This window comes from Carcharhinus amblyrhynchos, chromosome 8 (genome assembly GCF_965287045.1).
Source record: "Carcharhinus amblyrhynchos chromosome 8, sCarAmb.v2.hapA, whole genome shotgun sequence".
Classification (NCBI taxonomy): Eukaryota; Metazoa; Chordata; class Chondrichthyes; order Carcharhiniformes; family Carcharhinidae; genus Carcharhinus; species Carcharhinus amblyrhynchos.
This window is the reverse complement of record NC_137331.1, coordinates 42,029,293-42,057,033: the sequence shown is the minus strand read 5'-3', so window position 1 is coordinate 42,057,033 and position 27,741 is coordinate 42,029,293. Positions and strand designations below refer to the sequence as shown.

The following is a 27,741-nucleotide window of genomic DNA, read 5'->3' as shown; positions in this document are numbered from 1 at the left end:
AAGGAAACTTACTCTCAAGAGCAGAGGGGGGGAACATGACCTGTCTTCCTAGTTGTGTGTTTTAGTTTTAATTCGAACACTGTGGATACATGGAGATGTAAGTTTGATTGTTTGTTTGAGACAGTGAATGTGGCAGCCATTTTGGAAATGATAGCTGGGATTCTGAGGGAAGTGGCCTTAATTTTGAAACAACTTGCATTTCACAGTGGTACGTTTAGAATGTAACTAGTGACTTTCTGTGAAGACAGTAATAAATACAGATTGCAGCATTGACCTTGTTTTACACAGTGCAGAATTGTTACTTTGTAAAACGTGATCATTTAAATCTTTTGTTTCATTAGCATCCTGGCACCTTCGGCCCAGAAACATATGAAGTGTGTGTTGGGGGAAATGGTTGGCTATTTGAATAAAACACCATGTTCTTCAGTTAAAATTGAGAAAGATTAAAAATACATTTTAACTAATTTACTTTATTAATAAAAATGTGCTTAGGTTTGACATGTCTTTTATTACAGAAAACATTTGCTAGATTCTATAAAGTTGCCAAGCTAGAAAAATAAAGTTTTGAAGTTTATTTATTAGTGTCACAAGTAGGCTTACATTAACACTGCAATGAATAATAAACATTATTATTTACCACACTACTACTGGAGTCTAAAGGATAGAGTGACTGAATACCTTGAAAATGTTCAGCTGATGATGTGCTTTCTAAATGGTGAGTAGCTGGAAACAGTGTGTGATCCTTTGAGACTTGAGGTCTTGATACACAGATCATTATTTTCTGTACCCACCCATGACCTCTTGATCATAAAGGTTAATGGAATGTTTGCCTCTACGTTTAGAGGACTAGAATAAAAGTTATATTTCAGCAATACAGGCCCCTGGTCACACCACACCTGGAGAACAATGAGCAGTCCTGGGCACCAGATCTTGAAAAGATATATTGGAGTTAGAAGAAGTGCTATGTAGATTTTATAGAATAATATTTGAACTGCAAGGGTTAAGCTATGAGGAGGTATTAAACAAACGGGGATTGTATTCTTTGGAGTTTAGATGGTTAAGGGGTGATGTAATTAAATCCTTCAGTATATTAAGGGGAAACAGATAAGTTAGCTAGAAAGTATTTCCACTGGTTGTGGAGTCTAGGATGAGGGATATTACCTAATAAAGGAAGTCCCTTCATGGGTGAAATTAGGAAACAATATTTTACATAAGGATGCAAATCTCTCTCCCTATATTCTTTTGATGTGGATGTGCCGGCGTTGGACTGGGGTAAACACAGTAAAAAATCTGACAACACCAGGTTTTAGTCCAACTGATTTATTTGATAGTAAACGCACAAGCTTTCGGGTTAGTCCCTTCGTCGGTTAGTCCCTTCGTCAGTTAGTCCATTCACCTGACGAAGGGACTAACCCGAAAGCTTGTGCGTTTACTATCAAATAAATCGGTTGGACTAAAACCTGGTGTTGTCAGACTTTTTAACTATATTCTTTTGGCCATACTTTATTATAAATTTGTTAATCTTGCTCTGATGTTTATCCTAATAGAAAGTTAATAGATAAGTTAAGGATAAGAAAATGAAATATGTGAATTATTACTATAACTTTCTGAAGTTGAAGTATATATGTTTCCTATATTACAATACTGACTACACTGTGGAGGTATCTCATTGGCTGTGAAGTGCTTTGGTACATCCTGAGGTCATAAACAAAGTGATGGAAATGCAAGTCTTCCATTTTAATTGGCATGTTTCATTTCAAACTATGTATATTCGCACAGGGCTGGTTCCATATTGGCAAGCTCATCAGAGACTCTACTGGGACTCAAGGATAGCCAAAAAGTACTTCCAGTTCAGCTTGATGCCAAGGAACTGCTGAAGTATTTTACGCCAGAAGGTTTTCCAATTGCTGAGCTCCAGCCTTTACTGATACAGAGGGGGTAAGCAGTGTTTCGCTTCTGTATCTGCCTTCTAATTTAGGGGAGAAATGAAAATGGCATGATGGAATTACAGCAAAATGGACTATTATTTAAATGGTAAAAAATTGCAACACGCTGCTGTGCAGAGGGACCTGGGTGTCATTGTGCAAGAATTTCAAGGAGTTGGTTAGCAGGTAATTAAGAAGGCAAATGGAATTTTGTCCTTCATTGCTAGAGGGATGGAGTTTAAAAACAGTAAGGTTGTGTTGCATCTGTATAAGGTGCTGGTGAGGCCACATCTGAAGTGCTGTGTAAAGTTTTGGTCTCCTTACTTGAGAAGGGATATACTGGCACTGGAGGGGGTGCAGAGGAGATTCACTAGGTTGATTCCAGAGTTGAGAGGGTTGGCTTATGAGGAGAGACTAAGTAGATTGGGACTATTCTCATTGGAATTCAGAAGAATGGAGGGAAGTTGGGGTGGGATCTGATAGGAACACAAGAGTATGAAGTTAATAGATAAGATAGAAGCAGGGAGGTTGTTTCCATTGGCAGGTGAAACTCGAACTAGGGGGCATGGCCTCAAAATAAAGGGAAGCAGATTTAGGACTGAGTTGAGGAGGAACTTCTTCACACAAAGGGTTGTGAATCTCTGGAATTCCCTGCCCAGTGAAACAGTTGAGGCTACCTCACTGAATATTTTTAATGCAAAGATAGATACATTTTTGAACAGTAAAGGAATTAAGCGTTATGGTGAGCGGGCGGTAAGTGGAGCTGAGCCCACGAAAAGATCAGCCAAAGTCTTACTGAATGGCGGAGCAGGTTCGAGGGCCAGATGGCCTACCCCTGCTCCTAGTTCTTATGTTCTAATGATGTAAAATCAGCTTCCGAACATAGTCTGATTTCATTGCAGGCAAGAAGAGCTGAAAGACTTCCTTGTGTGTTACAATATTACATCAATTTGGATCAGGAATCAGGGAATAGATATCCAATACCTTTAGAAAAATACTGGGCAAACGACACACCATCAGGAGAGATTGAAAAGGAGGTACAAATTAGTGAGGGCAAAAGCAAGCGTGTAATTCTTAGCTTTTACTGAAATCTACAAATATACAAGGTGATAGAATACTGCAGGTTGGGATTGTTTAGATCTATGTTTTCTGATCTGTTTCGCTTACGCCAACTATTCTACTGATAGTTTAGTTCTTAATTTGCTCCAAAGTAGTTTGTTAAAAGATTATTTATTTATTAGTCACAGCTTATGAAGTTACTATGAAAATCCCCTAGTCACCACATTCCGGCGCCTGTTCGGGTACACTGAGGGAGAATTTGGCATGGCCAGTTCACCTAATCTGCACATCTTTGGATTGTGGGAGGAAACTGGAGCACCCAGAGGAAACTCGCACAGACACGGGGGAGAACATGTGAACTCCACACAGGCAGTGACTCAAGGCTGAAATTGAACCCGGGTCCCTGGCACTGTGAGGCAGCAGTGTTAATCACTGTGCCATTGTGAAGAGAAGCAGTTCGTGGTTTCTGATGCACTCCTACACATTAGCCTTTTAAAATGGTGTTTTTATTCCACTTTTATACAACTGATTATTATTTAAAATCATTTTTTAAGTTATCGAGGATGTTTACAATTATTACTTAGAATTATGTATTTTGTGGATATAATTACTGAGAATTTTTCAAAAAGCTAAAATTGTTCAAAAAAAGTCATCAAGGCTCAAATCTTAGCATTGTGCTTTTTAACAAACAATTTTCTCTTTGTCAGTGAAAATGAGTTTCCACTGACTCCAGAAATGACCGTACAGAAGCTAAAAGAGTTGCCATTTGAGAAGGCTACAGAATGCCGTTACCACGGAGTTGAGTGAGTATGATATTTTAAACGCTCATGTAATGTATAGTATGTGCAAATACTTGCTTCAATTGCATAGTACCTTGGCGAGACTGCACATTGGGTACTGTCTAGTTTTGGTCCCTTTACCCAAGGAAGTATGTTACTTGCCATTAAGGGAGTGAGGTTGGAGGTTCACCAGACTAATTCCTGGGATGGTAGGACTGTCCTACGAAGAAAGATTGAGGAGAGAGGACCTGTATTCTCAAGCATTTAGGAGAATGAAAAGTGAGCCTATTGGAACTTGCAGACTCTTTGGGGAGCTGGATTGAGTTGATGCAGAAAGGATGTTTTCCCTGGCTGGGGAGTTTAGGACCTAGGACTCAATCTCAGAACAAGGGGCAAGCCATTTATTGAACACATTCAATGACTAAGCTTCTACAGCCCTCTAGAGTAGAGAATTCTAAAGATTCACCACCATCTTAATGAATAAGAATTTCTTCATTCAAGACAGTGGTGAATCTTTCGAATTCTCTACTCCAGAGGGCTGTGGATACTCAGTCCTACATTGAAGGTAGAGATCAATAGATATCTTTTAATAGATTTTTATTAATAGATAAATATCAGTAGATATCTAAATACTGATGATATGAAAGGAAAGGGATAGTGCAGAAAAATGGCATTGAGGTAGATGATTATTTATGGTGTAACTGAATGGTGGAGCATGTTCAAGGGGCTGAATGGCCTATTGCTCTTATGTTTCCATGTGAAATGTGAGCTGCTTTAGATCATAGAAATCATAGAAATCATAGAAACCCTACAGTGCAGAAAGAGGCCACTGACCATAATCCCACCCAGGCCCTACCTCCATATCCCTACATATTTTACCTGCTAATTCCTCTAACCTACGCATCTCAGGACATTAAGGGGAATTTATCATGGCCAATCAACCTAACCCACACATCTTTGGACTGTGGGAGGAAACTGGAGCATCTGGAGGAAACCCACACAGACACGAGGAGAATGTGCAAACTCCACACAGACAGTGATCCAAGCTGGGAATTGAACCCAAGTCCCTGGAGCTGTGAAGCACTTAGGCAGTGCTAATCACAGTGCTACCATGCTGCCCATAGATTGTAGAATCATACAGTACGGAAGGAGGTCGTTCGGCCCATTGAGTCTGCACTGATTACAATCCCTCTCAGGCCCTATCCCCACCACCCCATGCATTTACTCTAGCCAGTCTCCCTGGCACTAAGGGGCAATTTAGCATGGCCAATCCACCTAACCTGCACATCTTTGGGCTTTATTTTTTTTTAATCGTGGGTAAAAAATGTTGGCAAATAATGGTTGTAAGCTTCAGGTCAATGCCAAAGTAGGCTGCTACAATTGGGGCTTGTTTCTATGCTGTATTCTATAATTGCTACAATTAAAAAAAAACTCACTTAACTGAACAAAAATATATGATACCCGAAAAATCATTGATCCAATCTGTTGTGATGAAAGGTCACAATCCCGAAATATTTTCTGTTTTTCTCTCCACAGGTGCCATCTGACTCGCTGAGTATTTCAGCATTGCCTCTTTTTATTTCAAATTTCCGTCATCCACAGTATTTTATTTTTGTACCTGCATACTTCGGTTCTGGATCTTAGTGTTCTTGGGTTTTAAATCATCCTTTGTACAAAATTATTTGCGTTAAATCCTTGTTTCTTTTTGCCACGTTCAGATGGCAAGTGACTCGTACATCCCCACTCTCAGCAGGGCATCTTGTGTTAATGTACCCTGTGCACTTACTTGAACTGTACAAACACCACAGTGTTTAGTTTTTTTTCTCATCCGCATGACCACTAGCTTTGATACATAGGGTGGGATTCTCTGGCCGTTCACGCCGGCGGGATTCTCCTAACCTGCTGCAGTGAATGGAAATTTGGCTGAGCGCCAAATTCTCTCCTCCCTAGCAGCGGCGGAGGACATGAATGGCCAGAGAATTCCAGCCATAGTCTTTCCCAACCTCAGCTCAGGTGTGGAAACTTGTTTTTGAGTTATTATCCAAAGAAATATCCTCTCCTAGTATCTCCTCCCATACCGGCTGAGTGTGAATGTAATGTCAAATCCTCTGATGGATGGCATTTCAGATCATACTACCTGACTCCATTGCTAAATTCATTAGCAACTTGGCAGTGGCTAATGAGGCTTAATGGCTGAGAGGACAAAACAGCGTATCCTCCACTGCAAAAAGAAATTTTAAGACTGTATTACAGTTCATCTATATCCCTAAATATCTTGCTTCACCAAAAGGCTATCCAGCCATAGCTCAGATTTGCTGCAAACTATATCCCTCTAATTAAAATTCACTACCTTTAAACAAATTCATTACCTTCTATGTGAAAGCAATTGCATTGAAATCCTCTTCCTGTTCCCTGCTCTGGTTACTGTTTAACATTGCAATGAAGTCACTGTGAAAATTCCCTAGCAGCCACACGTTGGTGCCTATTCGAATATATTGAGAGAGAATTTAGCATGGCCAATGCACTTAACCAGCACATCTTTTGGATTGTGGGAGGAAATCGGAGCATCCAGAGGAAGCCCGTGCAGACACAGGAAGAATGTGCAGACTCTGCACAGACAGTGACCCGAACCGGGAATCGAACCTGGTTCCCTGGTGCTGTGAGGCAGCAGTGCTAACCAATGTGCCACCCATTTATAAGATTGCAGTGACATCCAGTGTTCATCTGTACTGCTTAGAATCCTGAAAATTATGACAAAAGTAAACATTCCTTATTGCCAAGGTCTCTAACCACTATTGTTTAATGCTTTCATGGCTGATGATACTCAGAGTAAACTAGCTTATTTGCCCAACCTGTGGATGAGACTCTCTGATGTGACTATATTACACATTTACACAACACATGACTGACCTGCCAGGCTTCTGGTTCGATTCTGTAACAGACACTGTGTGAAAAATTGCAGATACTGCCTGGACAACAGCAGAGCACTGGAAAAAGATATTGGATTTGGGAAGCTTCAGTCACGCCTTATCCGCTACGAAACAAACACAACATGCTCAAGAGAACAGTGTCCAGTTGTTTATGGATTAAGCCCACTGCCATCACCTGCAGTCCTTTCAGAGCCTGGAAGTGTGCCAGATGGAGAAGCATTCCAAAGTGATCAGAAAAATGCTGATGGGACTGCACAGAAGCGTACATCATCCAGAAAGACGGAGCGTTTCTGTCCAAGCAAAAGGTAACACTCAGACTGAAATAACAAGAAAGCATGCTGCAAGTGCTCAGCAAGTCAGCCTGATGCTGTGAACAAAGGAAGAGATGTAGCTCCCCGGCAGAACTAAGCATGAATCTTTCAATGCTTGTTTCTCGACAGACTCTGCCTGACTTGCTGAACGATTCCAGCATTTTTGCTTTTATTTCAGATTTGTGGCATTTTGTAATCTTTTACAACCACTATTTGCAACAGACCATCATGAGGTCTTCTAGCTGCTAATTTAGTACCAATTGTTTATATGTTTCTGTTCTTCAACTGGTATTCCTCCTCTGTTTGTGAGTCATATATGTGAGACAAATTTTGTACCAGTGGCAGAATCCTTCTGCACAATTTTGCACACTTCCTGTCAACAGGTTTAAGTTAATTTATTAGTGTCACAAGTAGGCTTACTGAAGTTATGTAATGCCTGAGGGAAAATTTAGCATGGCCAATGCATCTAACCAGCATATCTTTGGACTGTGGGAGGAAACTGGAGCACCCGAAGGAAAACCATGCAGACATAGGGAAAACACACAGACAGGGAGGGGCCCAACCTGGGAATCAAATCTGAGTCCCTGGTGCTGTGAGGCAGCAGTGCTAACCACTGCGCTTCTCAATGTTGCTCATTCTCATCCCATTCAGTTTCATCCTGTATCGAATTGCCACTTCATTTTATTTGCTCAGTCCTACCTGTGTTTGATTCCCATTGTTTATGCATGCTTTAAAATTTGTTTCAGTTTTGACCACTGCACTTAATTTGTATTCTACTTTAACTAAGCACTTGGTGAACAGCTCTTGGTTTTGTCAGGTTCAGGGGGGTTAATTTAGTCTTGGTGTGGTAAAGTGAGATCTTCCTGTCAGAGATTGGAAAGTAGAAAGCATTGAAAATAAACTGGAAGTCAAGTGAAGAATTTGGAAGCAATGAAAGAACATTCAACTATCCAGCAACCTCAGATTACTTTTGTGACTTTAGACCAACCCCATATGGAAATTGTTTCAGCAGTTAGTTAAACAGCTTACAAGTTGCGAGAAGCAGCATTAGTCTCACAAATTCGAAAAAGCCCAAGAGTAAAGTGACTGTAGCTCTTACAAAGGCTCAGATCTGGAACAGTCTGACCTTTTGGAAACACTAAGTCTCACATCACTAGGTTAAAGTCCAACAGGTTTATTTGGTAGCACGAGCTTTCAGAGTGTTGCTTCTTCATCAGGTGAGTGCACCTGTAAAGACTTGATTACCTGTAAAGACTTGCATTCCAACCATTATCTTGTAATTAAGTTTGTGTCTCTATATGCCCTGTTTGTGAAACAAATCCTGCACTCACCTGAGCAGCGCACAGAAAACTCATGCTACCAAATAAACCTGTTGGTCTTTAACCTGGTGTTGTGAGACTACTTATTGTGCCTACCCCAGTCCAACGCCGACAACTCCACACTTTTGGAAACAGTTAGTAACCAACTTGTGGATTTTCTTTTGTTTGATATTCAGTGTTCACATTTTTTTCTATTTTTAAATTATATTCAAATAATTGTCTGAAAATATTGAGCCAAAGTTTTCTAGTTGTGATATAATTGGTGAAAGATCCACACAATGAGAAAAGAGGAGGCGGAAAAGTGTGGGATTTGAAATGAAATGCATGGAGAAAGATGAGCTTTCTTTGAACTATACAGATTCCAATGTACCCATTTAAAACTAATCTTCATTGCCCTGTCTCCGCCAGACTCACCAAGTCCAGAAGCACAGAATCGCTCAGTTCCAAGTATTCATTACGCAGGTCACAGGGAGGTGGAAATAATGGAAATCATTTAATAGCTGCTTTGCGCGAACACTCTCAAAGGCATGCAGCTGCTGCTTCTAGTAAGCAGTTCAACAGTCAAACTCGCAGAACGGCAACAAAGCCTGGCCATGAAACCGTGAAAAAGGAATCACGATCTCAGAAGCACAAAAGGGTAAGGAGTGTGTCAAGTTATTTTACCGCATGAGAGAAGAAAATACTTTGCTGCTGTACTGGTTATGGTGCCAGTTGTTGTTATAACTGAACGGGAAGTTCCCAGAATGGAACCCAGGCTCAAAAGACCATAACTTTTACTTTTTTTGTCAAACGTGGAGGAGCAGTGTCACAGGACCGCTAATTAGTTTTAACAAAAAACATGAAAAAATTGGATTATAATACAATATTCCTTTACTCCCTCCTTGGCTTAACAAATACACACAGGTTTTAACACATAGGGCAAGTTCGAAGCTACAATGGTCTCATTAACACACACGGTCCTTTTTTTTTTAAAGCACACAGGATGACTGAGGTCAGATACACATTTTGCTCTGAACCCAAGTTAGAGTCTGTGGATTTCTCCTAAGAATCCCCCCAGATGATTGTCATATGAGAGTTTCCAGACTTCCAAAACACACTTTAAAATCTTCTCTTGTAATAAGGCTTTCCGTTGGCAGGTTACATTAAGACATCCATGCCACATTTTCAAAAGGACTCATTTGAACAGAGCTTTCTCTCCATTCCTATCAGTGACTCCACTATAGATTTTACACCAACCCCTTTTAGAAGTTATTTGTCTTGATTGCTTTTATATATGTTACACACACACATTCTCTCTCTCTCACACTCACACTCTCTCTCTCTCTCTCTCACTCACACACACACACACACACACACACACACACACACGTTCTGATATCCAGTCACTGATTATTCCACAATTATTTCAATTAACATCTCATAAATTGTAATGAAGTATCACAAACCTTAGAGTCTCTTCAGTTATTGTTTTTGACTTTTCACTAGCCAGTTCATTTTCTGTTCTATAATTTGAATGAACAGTACCCTGTTCTTCTCTCGGTTCCCCTTTGTTCCTGTAACTTTAGGCTTCCTGGAAATTCCTCTTAATTTCTTTAATTTCCTTAAGAAGCTGTCCTTTAGATTTCTGGTACTGGCTTCCTTAACTATTACTTCAATGTATGGCTTTTCTTTTGGCAAAGCTGAGAGAGATGTTTCCTCTTAGCTGTCTTAGACTAACTGCCCTGGTTTCCAGCTAAGACTAAAGAACAAGGAAAGCTCTCTCTCCATAGGAAATGGGCCTCTAGTTGCTCAGCAACCACTTCAGCTATTTAAGCTACATGCCATTAACCTCTCTAAGCACAATAGAATCCCAGTTGGAATTCAAACTGGCCCCCACACATATGAACACCTTTGCCCAGTGTGTAATCTAGCTGTAGATTTCTTCCAGGCACTGAAATATTGAATTAAATCCACTTAAAACTATACCTTATTTCCAATGTTTACTTATAGAATTACAAATCTCTTAAAACTACTTCCTAATGTTGTATAACAAACTAAGTATGAGAATGTACAAAACACTGTGGCTAATTTTCACCTTGTTACAAACAGATGATGAGCGTATGTGAGATATGATGTTTCTCTATAACTATGACTGATTCTACCTCAGTACCCCATCATTTGTCCTTTTCTGACTTCAATCCAGAACACGAGTGTAGCCAAGAGAGGATGAGGATTTCCGACACATTTCATAGGGTCACGCTTCTCATTGTAAAGTTCACTAAATGGAAAGATAGTTAGTAGACAATTTGGGAGCTGGTTTAGTTGACTTTTTTTTCCTTGTGGCATTCAAGCTTGCATGAGGCTTTGCAGCATTTACTCTTAATTTTTTGCCGTTAGTCCCATTACTGGCATTAGTGGGAATACTCCAAGCTGATGTGTTTAGAGAAACAAATGGACTTGAGGGATTCCAGCTGAGGCATGCTGCCTGATACATGATCCTACCTGCACGATTAGCTCTGTAGACATGAACTGATATATTATCACTCTGGAAGATTTTCTATTGGAAATATTTCCCAAAGGAAGTTGAGATATCAGACCTCTGGGGCATCACTAAATGTGCGAACGGGTGGTTCTTCAGTCATAGCTCATAGCATGTTGTGCTTTGTGGTTCTATAGAATCCATGTCAGAGTAACGAGAGGCAGCATCCTGTGATCGGCTGCAGCCATCAGATGCCAACCTTTTGTTTTTTGCAAGTCCTGGCTTGTTTAGTGGAGGATAGTCTGTTTAGAATCTTGGTCAGCAGAGACATAGCTGTGCCATCTGCTGTGAGGATATTGGGACAACCCCACAGCGCAGAGGGCTGACATATGATGGGGTAATATCTGCCACCTTCTGACCTGAAACTTGGTTGAACCTCCTCAAAACCTTGCATAATGCTAATCCGCTGGGTGAGATTGCTCAATGGTACTGAGGACAATTTTCTCAACCAATCTAATAGCACCTGGGAGTAGCTGTTCCATCACTTGTCCGTTGACTCAAGCCTGCACCCAGGCTTGCCTATCTGCTCGTTTATGACTGCTGCATCTTAATCCACTTGACAAATGTTTTTCCTCTGTTAGTCACCCCAATTCTGTTTAATTGGCCCCAACCCCTTAAAAACCTGCTTATGCGTAGTTTCTGTCTCCCCAACACAATACTGTGAATAAAGCCATTCAGACTTGATCTTTTAGGTACATTAAAACACCTGTGGAAGAAAATTGACCCAATGTTTCAGGGTTATTGCTCATAATTTCTTACCTTTATTGTTGAAAGCTAGTTGGCCATTCTAAAGAGTGATTCCGCAACTGTGCCATTTAACTGCGATGCATCAATTCATTGATCATTTTTCAAAGCATATTTTGAAGTGCAGTAATAAGAGGAAAGTATCACATGCTCTGAACAGGGTTAAGAGCAGAAATGTTTCTTAGGTTTTGTTTTCACTTTGGTGTTTCTCCTTAGATGCTGAAAGAAGTTGTGGCTAAAGTGCTCGATGGTAATGGAATTTCAGAGAAACATAAATCTTTTACTACTTGCAGTCAACGCCTATTTAAAATATCCTTGCTTTACCTCAAGGTAGGTTGTCTTCAGTCATACATTGCAGGCCTTCACTCAGATACCTGCATTGTTGCAATATTTTAAAAACTATCTGCCTTTATTTCAAGGAACACCAGCTCTTGGAGGGAGCACGTTGGCTGGAATTCTCCGATCTTGCCTGCAGTTGGGGTTCTGTGACCCCGCAACAAATTCTCCAACCTGGTTGGAAGCAAGATCAGAGAATTCTGGCCATCGTGTTTCAAAGTGATTTTCCTTGTTATTTTGCACTAATTTAATTTTTACTTCATTCAACTTTGACCACTGGATAAAAGCAAATTACTGCAGATGCAGGAATCTGAAACCAAAAGAGAAAATGCAGGAAAATCTAGCGGGTCTGGCAGCATCTGTAAGGAGAGAAACGAGCTGACATTTTGAGTCCAGGTGATCCTTTGTCGATGCTAGTGACTGAATCCCTAGTCTGTAACATAATACCCTTTCCTTTCCTTCATGATCTGCTTGTTGTAATATTATAAAGTTCACCTTATGCGATAAGAATGGTCATGGCGAGCTGCTTTACTTTGTTTCAGTTTACTATATGTGCATCAATTGTAATGGTGGTCTTACTGCTACCAGTTAGCTCAGTTAGCTGGACGGCGGATTCCTGATGCAGAGTGCCGCCAACAGCACAAGTTCAATTCCCTCTGGCTGAGGTTATTCATGAAAGCCCCACCTTCTCAACCTTGCCCCTCACCTGAGATGTGGTGATCCTCAGATTAAATCACCACCAGTCAGCTCTCCCCCTCAAAGGGGAGTGCAGCCTGTGGCGACTTTACTTTTACCTCACTGCCAATATCAATACTTGTCTTTCATAGGCCCATAGTTAACAGGACTGCATGTTCTGTGGAGCCTCTTTGGCCCTGAGCAGAAATGTCGCATAAGTGCATAACTTCACAAAGCTGTGCAAGGGAAGATTTGACTGGAAGAATGGACGGACCATCTGTAGGAGTTAGGAGAGTGTGATGGCATGTCCTGATGGACTCCGTAGCTAGCCTGATTATAATGGCTGAGTAATCCATCCCCGGTACACACCCCAGCTTCAACAGACGATTTTGTTTTATTAAAGGCAATGACAGTGCTAAGGGAAACTTCAGTACTGAAAGAGGAGAAGTCATAAAAATAGCCACTGAAACCACAATAAATGATCCAAATTAAGACATGGAGTGATTTTTTTTTAGTGGCTTGTATACATTTGGCTGGAAATTGTGGTTTTACAAAGTAATGTTCTGCAAGTTTCAGAGTACTAATTGCAGCACAACATGGTCAAATGTAGATTCTTGGGAACTCCCATGATTATTCATGATGGAATACATTCTCCTTCTGGTTAAAAACTGGTTCCCTTAAACTAGTTGTCAGTTTAAAAAAAGTCGTGTGAAAGATTAAAGACTATCAGACGTAAGAGCAGAAGTAGGCCATTTGGCCAGGATACTACTCCGCCATTCAATGAGATCGCGACTGATCTGAAATTATAATCCTCACTCCACTTTCCCACCTTATCCCCATAACCCTCGATTCCCTTACTGATTAAAAATCTGTCCATCTCAGCCTTGAACAGTCCTCTGTGATAAAAAATCCACAGATTCATTACCCTCCAAGGGAAGAAATTCCCCCTCATCTCTGTCTGAAATGGGACAGTTCCCTTACTCTGAGATGATGCCCTCTGGTCCTAGACTCTCCCACAAGGGGAAACAACCTCTCAGCATCTACCCTGTCAGCCCCCTGAGAATCCAGTATGTCTCAATAAGGTCACCTTTCATTCTTCTCAACTCCAACTCTCCTTATGAGAAAATCCCCTCACAACTGGGATCAACCTAATGAACCTTCGCTGGACCGTGTCCAATGTCAGTGTACCTTTCCTTAGATAAGGGCACCAAACTGTTAACAGCATTCCAGGAATGGTCTAACTAGTGCTTTGCATAGTTTTAGCAAGAATTTTCTATTTTTATACCCCACTCCCTTTGAAATAAAGGACAACATTCCAAATGCTTTCCATATTATCAATTGAACTTGCACGCTAGCTTTTTGTGATTTATGCACGAGGACTCCCAAATCCCCCCTGTTCTGCTGCTTTCTGCAGTCTTTCTCCATTTAAACACTCAGCTCTTTTATTCTTCCTGCCAAAGTGCATAACTTCACAAAGCTGAGATGGAGTAGCCCGTGCAAGAGAAGGTTTGACTGGAAGAGTGGATACACCATCTGTAGGCATTAGAAGAGTACTTTGGCAAGTTCTGATGGACTTCATAGTTAGCCTGATTATAATGGTTGATTTAATCCATCCCCACTACACACCCAGTTTCAACAGGCAATTTTGTTTTATTAAAAATGAGAATATAAAAATCCTCATCTTAAACTTCCCTTTTTTAAGTGTTAAAATTAATACTTCATGGTTTCGCTTTAGTTGTGATGATCCCTGGTCCTCATACTAATAACAGAACAATGATACTTTATACAGTACGAGTAGTGCAATGATTCAAGTCTGCACAAATCCAGTCATTTCCTGTGAAAAGAGCAATTACTGTTTCACAGTGTTTGTAGGCAGAGTGCACTTGCAAGTTTCCGTCAGCGAACTGCACTAAATATCACCCTCTAATTCCAGAGACCAGTATTTCACAGTGGAAAAATATCATTGTTGCTAAAATGTATGTAATTGAAGGCAAAGAATAATTTTCTTTTCTCCCCTAAAAAAAAATACAGGTGCTAATGGATTTTTAAAAAATCTCCTTGGAAGTTGCAGCATTTCTTTCTCTGTTGATGGCCTTGGTAACAAACCAATAGAAGGTGTTTCCCTGGGACATGAAATGAATAATTAACTTCTAATTCACAATACTGAGGTGTGGGGCAGAGAGGTACATTTGGGAAATATCCAATTCAGGAAAACAAAATATCAGGTGGATATATCTCGCTGAAGAGGGAATGCAGCGAAGGTTTACCAGACTGTTTCCTGGGATGGAAGGTCTGTCATGAGGAGAGACACAGTAAGAAGTCTCACAACACCAGGTTAAAGTCTAACATATTTGATAGTAAACGCCACAAGCTTTCGGAATGCTGTTCCTTCGTCAGGTGAGTGGAGAGTTCTGATCAGAAACAGGGCATATAAAGGCACACACAGTTTACAGAATACTGATTAGAATGCAAGTTTTTACGGCTAAACTGCCATTCAAGTCTTAAAGGTGCCGATAATGTAAGTAGAGATAGCATTAAGAATTGATTGAAGAGATGTGTATTGCCTCCAGACGTATAAGTAAGTGAGATGTTGCAAGTTCAGGCAAGTCATGGGGGTTACAGATAGTGTGACATAAACCCAAGATCCCGGTTGAGGCTGTCCTCGTGTGCGGAACTTGGCTATCGGTTTCTGCTCAGCAACTCTGCTCTGTCGTATGTCGTGAAGGTTGCCTTGGAGAACGTTTACCCGAAGATCAGAGGCCGAATGCCCATGATCACTGAAGTGTTTGCCATATGGAAGGGAACAATCTTGCCTGGTGATTGTCGAGTGATGTTCATTTATCCGTTGTCGTAGCATCTGCATGGTCTCCCCAATGTACCATGCTTCAGGACATCCTTTCCTGCAGTGTATTAGGTAGGCAATGTTGGCCGAGTTGCAAGAGTATGTGCCGTGTACCTGGTGGATAGTAGTCTCACGTGAGACGATGGCATCCATGTTGATGATCTGGCATGTCTTGCAGAGGTTGCTGTGGCAAGGTTGTATGGTGTCATGGTCACTGTTCTCCTGAAGGCTGGCTGATATAACAGTCTGTCATGGAGCCCTTGGAATCATAGAATCCCCACAGTACAGAAAGAAGGTCTCCCATTTAAGATGGAGATGGGAAAGAGTATTTTCTCTCGGTTAGCCTGTGGAATTTTCTTCCCCAGAAAGAAGTGGAGGCAGGGACATTGAATATTTTTCAGGCTGAGTCATGCTGTTAGGTTCCTGACTGTTAAGGCAGTCAGAGTGTAAGGGGTAGACAGGAGACTAGAGGCCACAGTCCAATCAGCCATGGTCTCATCAAATGGCAGAGTAAGCACAAGTAGCCAAAGAATTTTATCCTGCTCCCACTTTGTATATTCGTAAATATATTGAATTGTGGAACACTGCCAGAGCAGAAAATATTCAGCTGGCTGATATAACAGTGTCTCATGGAGCCCCTTAGAATCATAGAATCCCCACAGTACAGAAAGAGGCCATTTGGCCCATCAAGCCTGCACCGACAGCAATCCCACCCAGGCCCATATCCCTTTTACCACATGTATTTACCCTGCTAATCCCCCTGACACTAAGGGTCAATATAGCACGGCCAATCTAACCTGCACATCTTTGTACTATGGGAGGAAACCGGAGCACCCAGAGGAAACACGCACAGACGTGGGGAGAATGTGCAAACTCCACACAAACAGTGACCCAAGGCTGAAATTGAACCCGTGCCCCTGGCACTTGGAGGCCTCAGTGTTAACCACTGTGCCACCATCCTCCCCCCTTCATGTGGCACTGCTATTTTTTTTTAAACGGGAGCTACTCAATTCTTCTGCCTTCCTACCCCTTCATCTTGATGCTGTCGTTCTCCAACTGAGTTTTTCTTTTCCTGTTTGCCCTGTATATTTTGTGGAACTCTTAATCTCTGGTGAGCCACAGTACAAAAAGTACTACATTATCATCACCACCTTTCATTCCACTGGAAGGTACCATTTGGTTGAAAGGTAAATGAAAGAACTAATAATGCTGCCAGAATAACACAATCAGGGTGTGCAATATAAGCCAAATGCACAGTTAAATCCATCATCCTGTCCTCCCAGTTGCTAGCCACATTCGTAGGGGACATGAGTCAGAGGTAGGGCTTACAACATTGTAGCTCTGATTCAAGAATCCAGAATCCCTGTGGGTGCAGCTCGGTCGTGGGAAGTGCACAGTTATTCCTTGCGGAATGAAAGGGTTGTGAGTTAAATCTTTGTACTTACTGCGCCATGTAATTATTCTCCAAAACTTGTCACTTTGAATTCCTGTCATAGAATTTTTGCAGCAATGAAACCGGCCAGCTGTGCTAGTGCTTTGCTCCATGAGTCATTTGTCCTAATCCGACCATTTTTCTCCCTCAGTATACAAATACGTGGCAAAGCACACGAAGGTGCTAATGGTGCATCAAAGCAACCATGCCCTTGAATGGGAGAATGTTTGCAAACAGTTTCCCCACCTTTCTCCTATCCTACTTTGCTGTACAACCTTCTGGAGGAAATTCCTCTTCAACCTCTGAAAGTAGACCAAGTTCCAAGACACTATGTTAACTGCATTGCACAATTCCCAATGACCCACCTGCTTCCTATTTGTAGATACAGCTGCCACTTTCTGAAACTTATTTATTTCCCTTTTGGGTGTTTGACTTCATTGCATTGTTAATGTAAGCCTACTTGTGACTAATAAATAAACTTTAACTTTTTGACCAAATCCCCACATACTGCCTGACCAGCAACTTACTACAAAGGTCAACACATCTCTCTGCAGAATATTTCCTACCTAACATAGTTTCATGTTTTTGTTAGATATCAGTGGCCATTCGTCCTATAAGACCACAAGACCAAAAGAGATAGGAGCAGAATTAGGCCATTTGGCTGTCGAGTCTGCTCCACCATTCAATCATGGCTGATAAGTTTCTCAACCACGTTCTTCTGCTTTTTCCCCGTAACCCTTTATCTTTTTACCAATCAGGAACGTAGCTATCTCTGTCTCAAGTACGCTCAATGAATTGGCCTCCACAGTCTTCTGTGGCAAAGAATTCCTTCTGGCTAAAGAAATTCCTCCTCATCTCAGTTCTAAAGGATTGTCCCTTTATTCTGAGGCTGTGCCCGTGGGTACTAGTCTCCTACTAATGGAAACATCTTCCCCACATCCACTCTATCCAGGCCTTTCATTATTCTGTAAGTTTCAATGAGATCCCCCTCTCATCCTTGTAAACTCCGTTGAGTACAGACCAGATTCCTCAAACACTCCTCTTACGTCGAGCTTTTCATTTCTGGGATCATTTTCGTGAGCCTCCTCTGGACTCTCTCCAAGGCCAGCACATCCATCCTTAGGTGTGGGGCCCAAAATTGCTCACAATATTCCAAATGTGGTCTCACTAGAGTCTTATAAAGCCTCAGCAGTACATTCCGGCTTTTGTATTCTTGTCCTCTTGAAATGAATGCTAAAATTATGTTTGCTTTCTTAACTACTAAGTCAATCTGCAAGGTAATCTTAAGAGAATCCTGAAGTAAGACTCCCAGGTCCCTTTGCACTTCCAATTTCTGAATTCTTTCCCCATTTAGAAAATTGTCTACATCTCTATTTTTCCTACCAAAGTGCATAACCTCACATTTTTCCACATTGTATTCCACCTGCCATTTTTTTTGCCACTCCTAACCTATCCAAGTCCTTCTGCAGTCTCTGTGCCTCTTCAGTAATATCTCTCCAACTTGTATGTCACAATCTTTATCCACTTGCACAATTCTAATCCTTTTATTATATTAAAGACCTCAATTAATGTCCTCAAAGTTTACATTTCACCAAAGTATAAATTCTGTTCGGCTGTCAGCCTAGCTTGGTAACTGAAAGTCCACATTAAGTATCAGTCTAGCCAATCTCTATGAACCTTTTGCAAATAGTCCATGGCATTCCTTTATTTCAAGCAGAGGATTTATGAGAGTCTATCTCAATTGTTTGAAATTGTGAATCCCACATTCCAAAAGAAATGTTTTCAAAGTTTCCTTTTTTTTTACTCATTGAAATGCTCGAAGTTTGGAGATTCCTGCCTGTCCTCCAGCTGGATGTTTTATAATCATTTAAGTGTTCCATCATTCATCACACATACGGAAAACTGTGTGTTTCTTTCTCAAGGGATGAATACTAACTTTGAAGAAAGCCTGTCACTTGGCAAGGAGCTAATGGAGAAAGCAAAAATGCTGGGTGGGCAAGTTGGTATGCTGTCCATTCAAAGTAAAATTCTGATTCCATTAGGGAGGATGGGGAGGCGCAAGGGGATAATTTTAATCAACATGTATGATAAGGCTTTAACCAATTACCTGGCAAAGAATTAAGCGTTCAGGAAGCCAGACCAATTTGGTTTGAAAGTAACCTCCTGTTGAAAGGTGTCAGTTTATCCCTAAAACTGTTCTTGCCTTTCTGCTTGTTAATTAATGTTTAGGGAACAAATTCAGCTAGCCAGGGCATACTTTAATGATTAATTTTAATAATTGATAATTAAGTAAATTAAGAGTGGCACAGTGGTTAGCACTCTGCCTCAGTGCAGCAGGGACCTGGGTCCAATTCCAACCGTGGGTGACTATGTGGAGTTTGCACGTTCTCCCCCACCAGAATTCTACTGCCCTGCCTGCCACGGAATCGGAGCGAGGGAGGGGCGAACAATGGAAATGTCCATTGACCTTAGGTGAATGAGGCTGTAAAATCTCTCCCCTACGTCTGCATGGATTTCCTCCGGATGCTCCGGTTTCCTCCCACAATCCGAAGATGTATGGGTTAGGTGGGTTGGCCATCCTAAATTGTGCCTTAGGGCCTGATTTTACCATTTTGGTTCTAAGTGCTGAATCTGGGCGCAATTCAGACCTGACTTGGAAACCTGCCCCTACACACATTTAGCCTGAAAAAAAATTGTGGATCTGAATCACGCTGTGGGCAGGGCTTATTGCGGCCAAAACGCTTCTACTCTGATCGGAGCTCTGAACTGCGCATGTGCAGTAGAAAAAAATCTGAAAAACACACCCCTGTCACATTGCTCCTGGGCTGCAAAGAGCAGATAAGATGGCCTAGGAGTGAAAAGTGGGAACAATGGCCCCCACAGGCATCGCCCTATCCCTACAACATAACTGTCCCCCTTTTTAAACACCCATACCCCCCTCCACTACCCAGACCGATTGCGACCCTCTGCCCTCTTCACCCCCACCAATCGCCCACAGAGTGGCAGCAGTTCCTCACCCACCCCGTCCCTCCCCCTCCCCTCCCAGAGTTCCAGAGATCCATCTGGCCTCCCCCGCTCCCCCATCAGACACGTGTCTCCGCCCCCCCCCCCCGCAACCGGAGTTACATCTGATCCTCTTTCCTCCCCATCCACCCCCCACCAGATAATGATGTGTAATCAGTAATCAGTCCCTTGTGTCCATGATGTGTAGGATCAGTAGATTAGCTATGAGATATGTGTGAGGTTACAGCGTTAGGGCAGGGGTAGAGAGCTTGGATAAGATACTTTGTCAGAGAGTCGGTGCAGACTGGGTGGGCTGAATGCCTCCTTCTGCAATGTAGGGATTCTGTGATTGAGAAGTAAAGACGTGTAATTTGAAAAACGAAAAGTCATACGTTTTTGTTTTGGGATCACAACTAAGACATGGGATTAGACAGCAATAGGAAGGGCTACAACATTGCACTTTTACTAGACGATAATAACTAACTGGGAAGTATTAATAATACTGATTTTAGCTTTTTTTTGATTACAGCTGCAAAAACCTGGTTGAGAAACCGTCTGTGTAAAAACTGTGGAATGCTGTTTACTGAAATATTGAATCAGGTGATATGATTTTCTTATAAAAACTTCACTGTACATTTCCTAATTGATCTTTAAACACAGGACTTAAAAACGTCACATGGACTACATGAAGAAATGAAAAAGACTGCAAACAATAATGTACGGCAGGTGAGCAGAATTATTTTGTGAAGAAAACTTTCCTTTCTATTGTCGCTTTTCATGTTGTCCTGGGTGTTAGATTCCTCCTCCGCAGTTGTGAAGTTCACTGACCACACTTGAGTTTGCTAAAAGTAACTAACCATAACTTCCTGCCCTTTTTAATACAGTAATTATATACCATAATGGATTTAATTTGATTTATTATTGTCACATGTATTAACATACAGTGGAAAGTGTCGTTTCTTGCACGCTATACACACAAAGCATACCGTTCATAGAGAAGGAAACGAGAATGTAGTGTTACTGTCATATTTAGGGTATAGAGAAAGATCAACTTAATGCGAAGTAGAGCCATTCAAAAGTCTGACAGCAACAGGGAAGAAGCTGTTCTTGAATCATTTGGTACATGACCTCAGACTTTGTATCTTTTTCCCGACAACAAAGGGAATCAAATGTTTCTTAAGTTAGTTCTATTAATTTCAATCTGTTAACATATTTAAGAAAGTGCCCAACCGTGATGCTGCCTAAAGACAGGATGGCATAATCTTGATGCTTGACATTACACTGCGACATTCTAATCATCACAGAATCATAGAATCCCTACAGTGCAGAATGACGCCATTCGGCCCATTGGGTCTGCACTGACAACAATCCCACCCCAAACCCTATCCTTGTAACCTCCATGTAATCCCTCTGACACTAAGGAACAATCGCACCCAGACCTGTTCTCCATAACCCCAAGAATTTATCCACTAATCCCCCATCCTACACATCTTGGGACACCTAAGGGGCAATTTAGCATGGCCAATCCACCTCACCCACATATCTTTTGGAGTGTGGGAGGAAACCGGAGCACCAGGAGGAAACGTGCAAACTCCACAGACAGCCATCTGAGGCCAGAATTGAACCCAGATCCCTGGCACTGTGAGGCAGCAGTGCTAATCACTGTGCCACCGTGCCGCCCTAGAGTGCAAATGCAGTACCCCACTATCTCAACTTCTGCAGTTGGCTGTCGCGCATTTGAGGACATTGCAGGGGTCAGTATATCCAGAGTGCAGTGGGATAGCTTCATCCTGGAAGATCAACCTGCCTGATCATTGACCCCCTCCAGTACTATCGACATTAGGGAGATGGATGAAGGCGAAAGGTGCCAAGATTATTATGGAACAAGGGATACGGTCCTGAGTTGGAGGACTGGAAGTCATGATGCAAATCAGATATGCCAGATACTGAATTCAGGTCAAAGTGAGTAAAGTGGTGTATGTTTGCAAGTGGCAGAATGATGCAAGTAGTAGCTCATGTTGCAGAGCCTTTGCCAGGAAAGGGGATAGCAACTTGGAGGTGGACTCTAGCTCTGCTATTCTCACTGGCTCTTGGGTCTGACTTCCTGCTGATCTGCATGACAGAAGCACTGCCCTGAAGACCCTGAGTTACTGAAGATACTTTACATCTTTGTATCCAAAAGTGTTGGAAGGACAGTGGCCAAAGCATCCACTTAGGGTGCACTGATGGGTCTGGAAGATCTGACAGGGAGTGGTGGGGGCGGTGCTGCAGATACAAGTGAGGCAATACCAGCTCCAGGTAAGATTGTAATGAGTCAAACACTTTCTCTGAATTTACCGTTGAATATGTCATGACATTGCCATCTGCCTCTAATGCCTTGTGACAATTATTCACCCTTTCTCACCTGCTCCCTCTGCCACAGCCCCTCCCACTGCTGCATCTGAGGTGTTTCAGGGTATATTGGGCAACCTACATGTATCTTGCTATTTAAAGTAGCTGAAGCCACAGATTTATGGCAGTATTATGACCTGATTTAATTAGGAATTCTGGCCCAATATACATCTTTCTTTTAAAAAATATACAAGACTTGAAATCCAAAAATTGGTGCATCAAATGCCTTCAGTTTTAGTGATTATCATCTTAACAGGTGACACGGTGGCACAGTGGTTAGTACTGCTGCCTCACAGTTTCAGGGACCTGGGTTCAGTTCCTGGCCTGGGTCACTCTCTGTGTGGAGTTTGTACATTCTTCCCATATCTGCGTGGGTTTCCTCAGGTGCTCAGGTTTCCTGCCACAGACCAAAGATGCGTGGGTTAGGTTGATTGGCCATGTTAAATTGCCCCTTAGTGTCAGGGGGATTAGAAGGGTAAATATGTGGGGTTATGGGTATAGGACCCTGCTGGGATTGTTGTTGGTACAGGCTTGATGGGTCGAATGGCCCCTTTGGATTCCAGGGCCTGGGTGGGATTGTTGTTGGTACAGGCCCGAAGGGCCAAAAGGCTTTTTTCTGCACTGTAGGGATTCTATGATATAGCTGGAGCTTACACTTGTGAAGACAAAATATGTCAATAATCACTGCTCTCTTGTGGGGAATTTTGGGAGCTCCAGTGGACATTTGTGGAGAATTTCCTATCCTTGGAAATGAGTTATTGGTTTCAGTGAATATAATGCATATTGTCGTTTGTCATCAACTCCAACAACTTAAATCACATTCCTTGAAGTTATTAGGAAGAGTTGGTGGTTAATTGGGTGTTGGTTTCAGTAGTAATTACTTATGTAATTTTCAATGCAGGCAGTTGTTGATACAAATTGGGGAAATTATGGGGATGATGAAATAACGAACAGTTGTAACAGTGGAGTTGTCTCCATCTCATGTTTTGTTTCTTTCAATGACTGTCCTAGACTGACAGTTCTTGGAAAACATCCCACTTTGTGTAACATCTCCAGAAAGCATAAGGTGACCATCAGAATTATATTAAATAAAAAGTTTTTTTATTAGTGTCACAAGTAGGCTTGTGTTGACGCCGCAATGAAGTTACAGTGAAAATCCCTTTGTCGCCACATTCCGGTGCCTCTTCAGGTACGTATAACCAGCATGTCTTTCTGGGAGGAAACCGGAAGACCGGAGGAAACCCACGCAGGCACATGGAGAACGTGCAGACTCTGCACCAAAGTGACACAAGCTGGGTCCCTGGCGCTATGGGGCAGCAGTGCTAGCCACCATTCTGCCCCTATTTCACACACACCTACTTTTACCGCAGCTCAGACACCAGGCGCTTACTCCTTCAAACTGCTCAGCTAACAAAATCTGCAGTGATATCCATTTTCCACCCCACTCCTGTGACAGGTCTTTGTTCCAGTTGAACCTTGGAGAAATATGTCAGGATCAGCAGCACCTCAGTGGAGTGGGCAGGGCTGGAGGAAAAATTTTTACACAGTGAGTTGTGATCTGAAAGGACAGTGGGAGCAGCTGCATTTGTCGCTTTCAGAATAGAATTGGATAAATACTTGAAGGAGAAACAAACCGCAAGGTTATTGTGAAGGAGCGGGTGAAAAAGAACCACTGGATAGCTCTACCAAAGAACAGGCACAGACACAATGGACCAAATGGCCCCCTCCTGTGTGTATGATTCTGAGAGTCATTCTTCATGGCACTGTGTCATTCTGAATGTCTAGCTCCACTGAGAGACTCATGAGTAATCTTTGTATATTGCCGCTGTTCCAATCAATAATTTCTTCAGAAAGTAATTAAAGTTTTAATTTGATCCAACATGAAAGTTGATTTGGAAAGTAAAGTGTTCAGGTCACAATAGAGCAAAGATTCAGAGAGTCTTTGTCCATGAACTGAATCTGAAATAACAAAACCTTTGGAAGATTATGTAAGTATTTCCTGTACAGGACTGTTTAGCTCAGTTGGCAAGATGGCTAATGTGTGATTCAGAATAATGTCAACAATGCAGATTCAATTCCTGTCCTGGCTGTGATGGACTTGGAACCTGAGTTCCTGCCTTGTATCTGAGTGGAAGGCAATAGAAATCAAGAGCAGAAGATGGCACGAACTCAGCCATTCATTCAGATCATGGCTGCTGTCTCCCTGGTCTCAAATCCACCTCCCCATCTGTTCCCCATATCTCTTTAATCTGTTTTTTTAATCAGAAATATATCTATCTCTTTCTTGAAACCATTTAATGATTCAGACTCCAACACGCTGCGGGTTAGCGAATTCCACAGATTCACCACCCTCTGCAAGTAGTTCCCTCTCATCTCAGTTTTAAATCTACCACCTCTCAACCTATTACCTGTGACCTCTTGTTTGAGATTGCTCCAGAAGAGGAAACATTTGGTTTACATTTACTTTATTTTAGTATTTTATATACCTTAATCAGATCCCCCTCTCATCTTTGTAAAACTATGGGCAGCACAGTGGCAAGCACTGCTCCCTCACAGCGCCAGGGACCCCGGTTTGATTCCCAGCTTGGGTCACTGTCTGTGTGGAGTCTGCACGTTCTCCCCGTGTCTGTGTGGATTTCCTCTGAGTACTCCGGTTTCCTCCCACAGTCCAAAGATGTGTGGGTTAGGTGCTTGGCCATGCTAAATTCTCCCTCAGTGTACCCGAACAGGTGCCGCATTGTGGGGATTTTCGCAGTAACTTAATTGCAGTATTAATGTAAGCCTACTTCTGACCAATAAATAAACTTTAAACTTCGTCTGGCGAGTATAAATTCAAATTGTTTAATCTCTCCTCATATGTCAATCCTTTCATCCCTGGATAAACCGCCACTGAAAGAACAAACAAGGAAACTGCTTAAGATGAAGCATCAGCAATGACAATCAAAACCCATCCTTCTCCAGCTTCCTCACCATGACTTAGCACCTCTTCATTTATTTATTGTTTAAAAACAATATCCTCTGTGAAACACACTGGGAATTTTTCTGCATAAACGGTGCGATGTAAATGCAACTTGTTGCCACCTTGTGTAAAACAATACACTGCACTGTAATGGGCTCTGCTCTGAGGACGAACAAAATCGGCAAATTAATTACATGAAAAGTATTTGCTATTTCTGTTCCAGGTGATTGACTGGGTGTTGGAGAAAGCTGATGAGAAGTGAAATCCAGGATTCATTCAGGTACTGGAGATCCCACTGAAGATCCTTTTTCGATCTGCTGGGATTTCTCTGGAGTGCTCATCACTTGGAAGCAGAATGGAGTAAACAAATGTCAGAATATGCGCATTGTTTCATATACCTAAGTAATAATTTTGTTCTTATTTTTCGACGCCTGTAGAATCATGGGGAATATTTATTTTAATTCTTCTATTGAAGATGTGCCATTTTAGTTCTTAAGACCTTTATAATCCACTGAACGCTTTGAATCTTATGTTTTTATACTGTTTGCCATTTAAAAACAGGTGTCCTTTTTACCTGATCCATCTTGGAGATCTATCCTGTAACAAAACAAAACTGAGTCCACCCTTCCAGTTTCTGTAGCTGCTCCAGCTGAATAAAAAGCACATTCACGTTGAATAGTATAAATCTGCTTGGTAAAAAAAGAAATGTATCTGTTTCACAACAGCAAGCACCCAACTGTCGTAAACACCAAATTACAATATAGCCTAAATTCTCTCTTACCTTTTTAAATATAATATTTGCTCTGCTTATTAAAGGCAGTATATTACTTTTACCAGTGCACAGTAAGTTGTAATTGTGGAACAAAGATCCATTCTTTTGATTTTTTTTATATATATAAAATGATCCTGATGTGACTCTTGCTCACCACACTGTGCAAAGTGAGCTGAGGATATTATCTCAGCAGGGGACTCAATAAGGCAATTAATCCTGCACCTCTTATTACAGTGGGGAAGATGGCAAATCTTTCCTTTTTAATTTGTCAAAATAAAGCCTGCAGTTCAACATAGAAAGTTATTTAACATAGAAAGTTAAACATTTGAGTTTCCAAAAATGCTGCATTGCCCACTAAAATGCCACTCCTTCCCTTCTCTCCTCCCCCATCAGCCCCATTAACTTCAGCAGGTTTAAATGCAAATTGAGGAGAGTCACTTGAAAAGTAATAAAATGACAGAGATGGAAACAGGAATCAATCTAAACCGGTGCTCGCTGATTTAAGGTATGATGATACAGTTAAAGAAGAAAGTGGAAAAGCATCGTGAGGAAATCCCAGAATCTCATTTTTTTAATGTAGGCATGTTTGCAAACCATGCTGTTCAGAATTTACTTTCTTATCAAACTTAAGAAACCTACAGGTAACCCTTCTCAAACAGTACCTCCCCATTTAAGACATGAGGAAACAAGTCATATTTGTAAAGTTTATTGGGTAATAACGTAAAGAAAATGGGCAGTAAATAAATCTTTAGGGACAAGACTGCCACACAATTCTCTCAAGCCATCATGGAGCTGTCAAAATATTGTAAACTGTCTGCCTGTCTAGTCTGTATATTCTGACCTTGGTGTAGATTACTCCTGGCAGTTATCTGAAGCTGCCTAATTGTGCCAATTTATGTGGGCCCAGATTAATTCTTTTTGTAAAAGGTTCCACTGATTTTTCCAGGTCACAGATTTACCCAAGCTTTTCATCCGTGGAGGGCAACGGACCAAGAATTAGTAATAACTAGTTCAAAAGAGCATCTGATACTTCCAAAATACTGGTTTTTGTTTCAGTGACTGTGCTGTAAAGTTGTGTACATTTCCTGCAAACTAAGTTTGAAATCTAATGAACACAAAGTGAACTTGTACATAAAGTTTAGTTTCCTTTTGTGAGTTAAACTCCTGTAATGTAGCAAATGACCACCCAACAGAAATAAAGTTTATGATTCTCTTTTATTCAGTATTCATTTATATACAATCAATTATCAAGCATGTTCTTAAAGTTAAGGGGTGGGGTGAAAGATTTGTAATTTTATTTAATGAAGACAGAAGTATGGAAAATGAACATTTTGTTCTTGACTGCCTCTTGATTGTTTATATGGAGAGCGTTGGATACATGGGTAGGTTTACAATGCTGTACCTTCGGAAACATCATAGAACATGTTAATGGGTTGCTGACCACCCCCCCCCCCCCACCACCATTAATTTGTAGCTGCGAACTTATTCGCCATCCACGATATAAAATTGTAGAGTTTAATTTGTCTGCTTTTATTCATAATTTTGCTGGAGGTAGTTTATGCTGAGCACTTGTGAATTTGGTCTTCCCAAATTGAATATTAATGTCCTATTAAATGGTATGGTAACTTTACTTATAATCAAATTATCCCATAGCCCATATGTCTTTTCGGATGTGGAGATGCCAGCATTGGATGGGTGGCACAATAAGAAGTCTCAACAGCAGTTTAAAGTCCAGCAGGTTTTTTT

At 41.4% G+C, this 27,741-nt stretch overlaps 1 protein-coding gene across 2 annotated transcripts in view; it reads left to right on the top strand.

Annotated features, from left to right (window-relative positions):
* Positions 1-27,213, top strand: part of mtbp (MDM2 binding protein) — a 76,861-nt gene extending 49,648 nt beyond the window's left edge. For both annotated transcript variants that reach the window (XM_080193940.1, XM_080193941.1), the window contains 7 exons: positions 1,780-1,938; positions 3,692-3,787; positions 6,726-6,998; positions 8,732-8,960; positions 11,802-11,915; positions 20,534-20,599; positions 25,447-27,213. In XM_080193940.1, the coding sequence (XP_080050066.1) occupies positions 1,780-1,938; positions 3,692-3,787; positions 6,726-6,998; positions 8,732-8,960; positions 11,802-11,915; positions 20,534-20,599; positions 25,447-25,485 (976 nt within the window). In that variant the 3' untranslated portion in view covers positions 25,486-27,213. The remainder of the gene's footprint in view (positions 1-1,779; positions 1,939-3,691; positions 3,788-6,725; positions 6,999-8,731; positions 8,961-11,801; positions 11,916-20,533; positions 20,600-25,446) is intronic.
* The last annotated feature ends 528 nt before the right edge of the window (positions 27,214-27,741 follow it).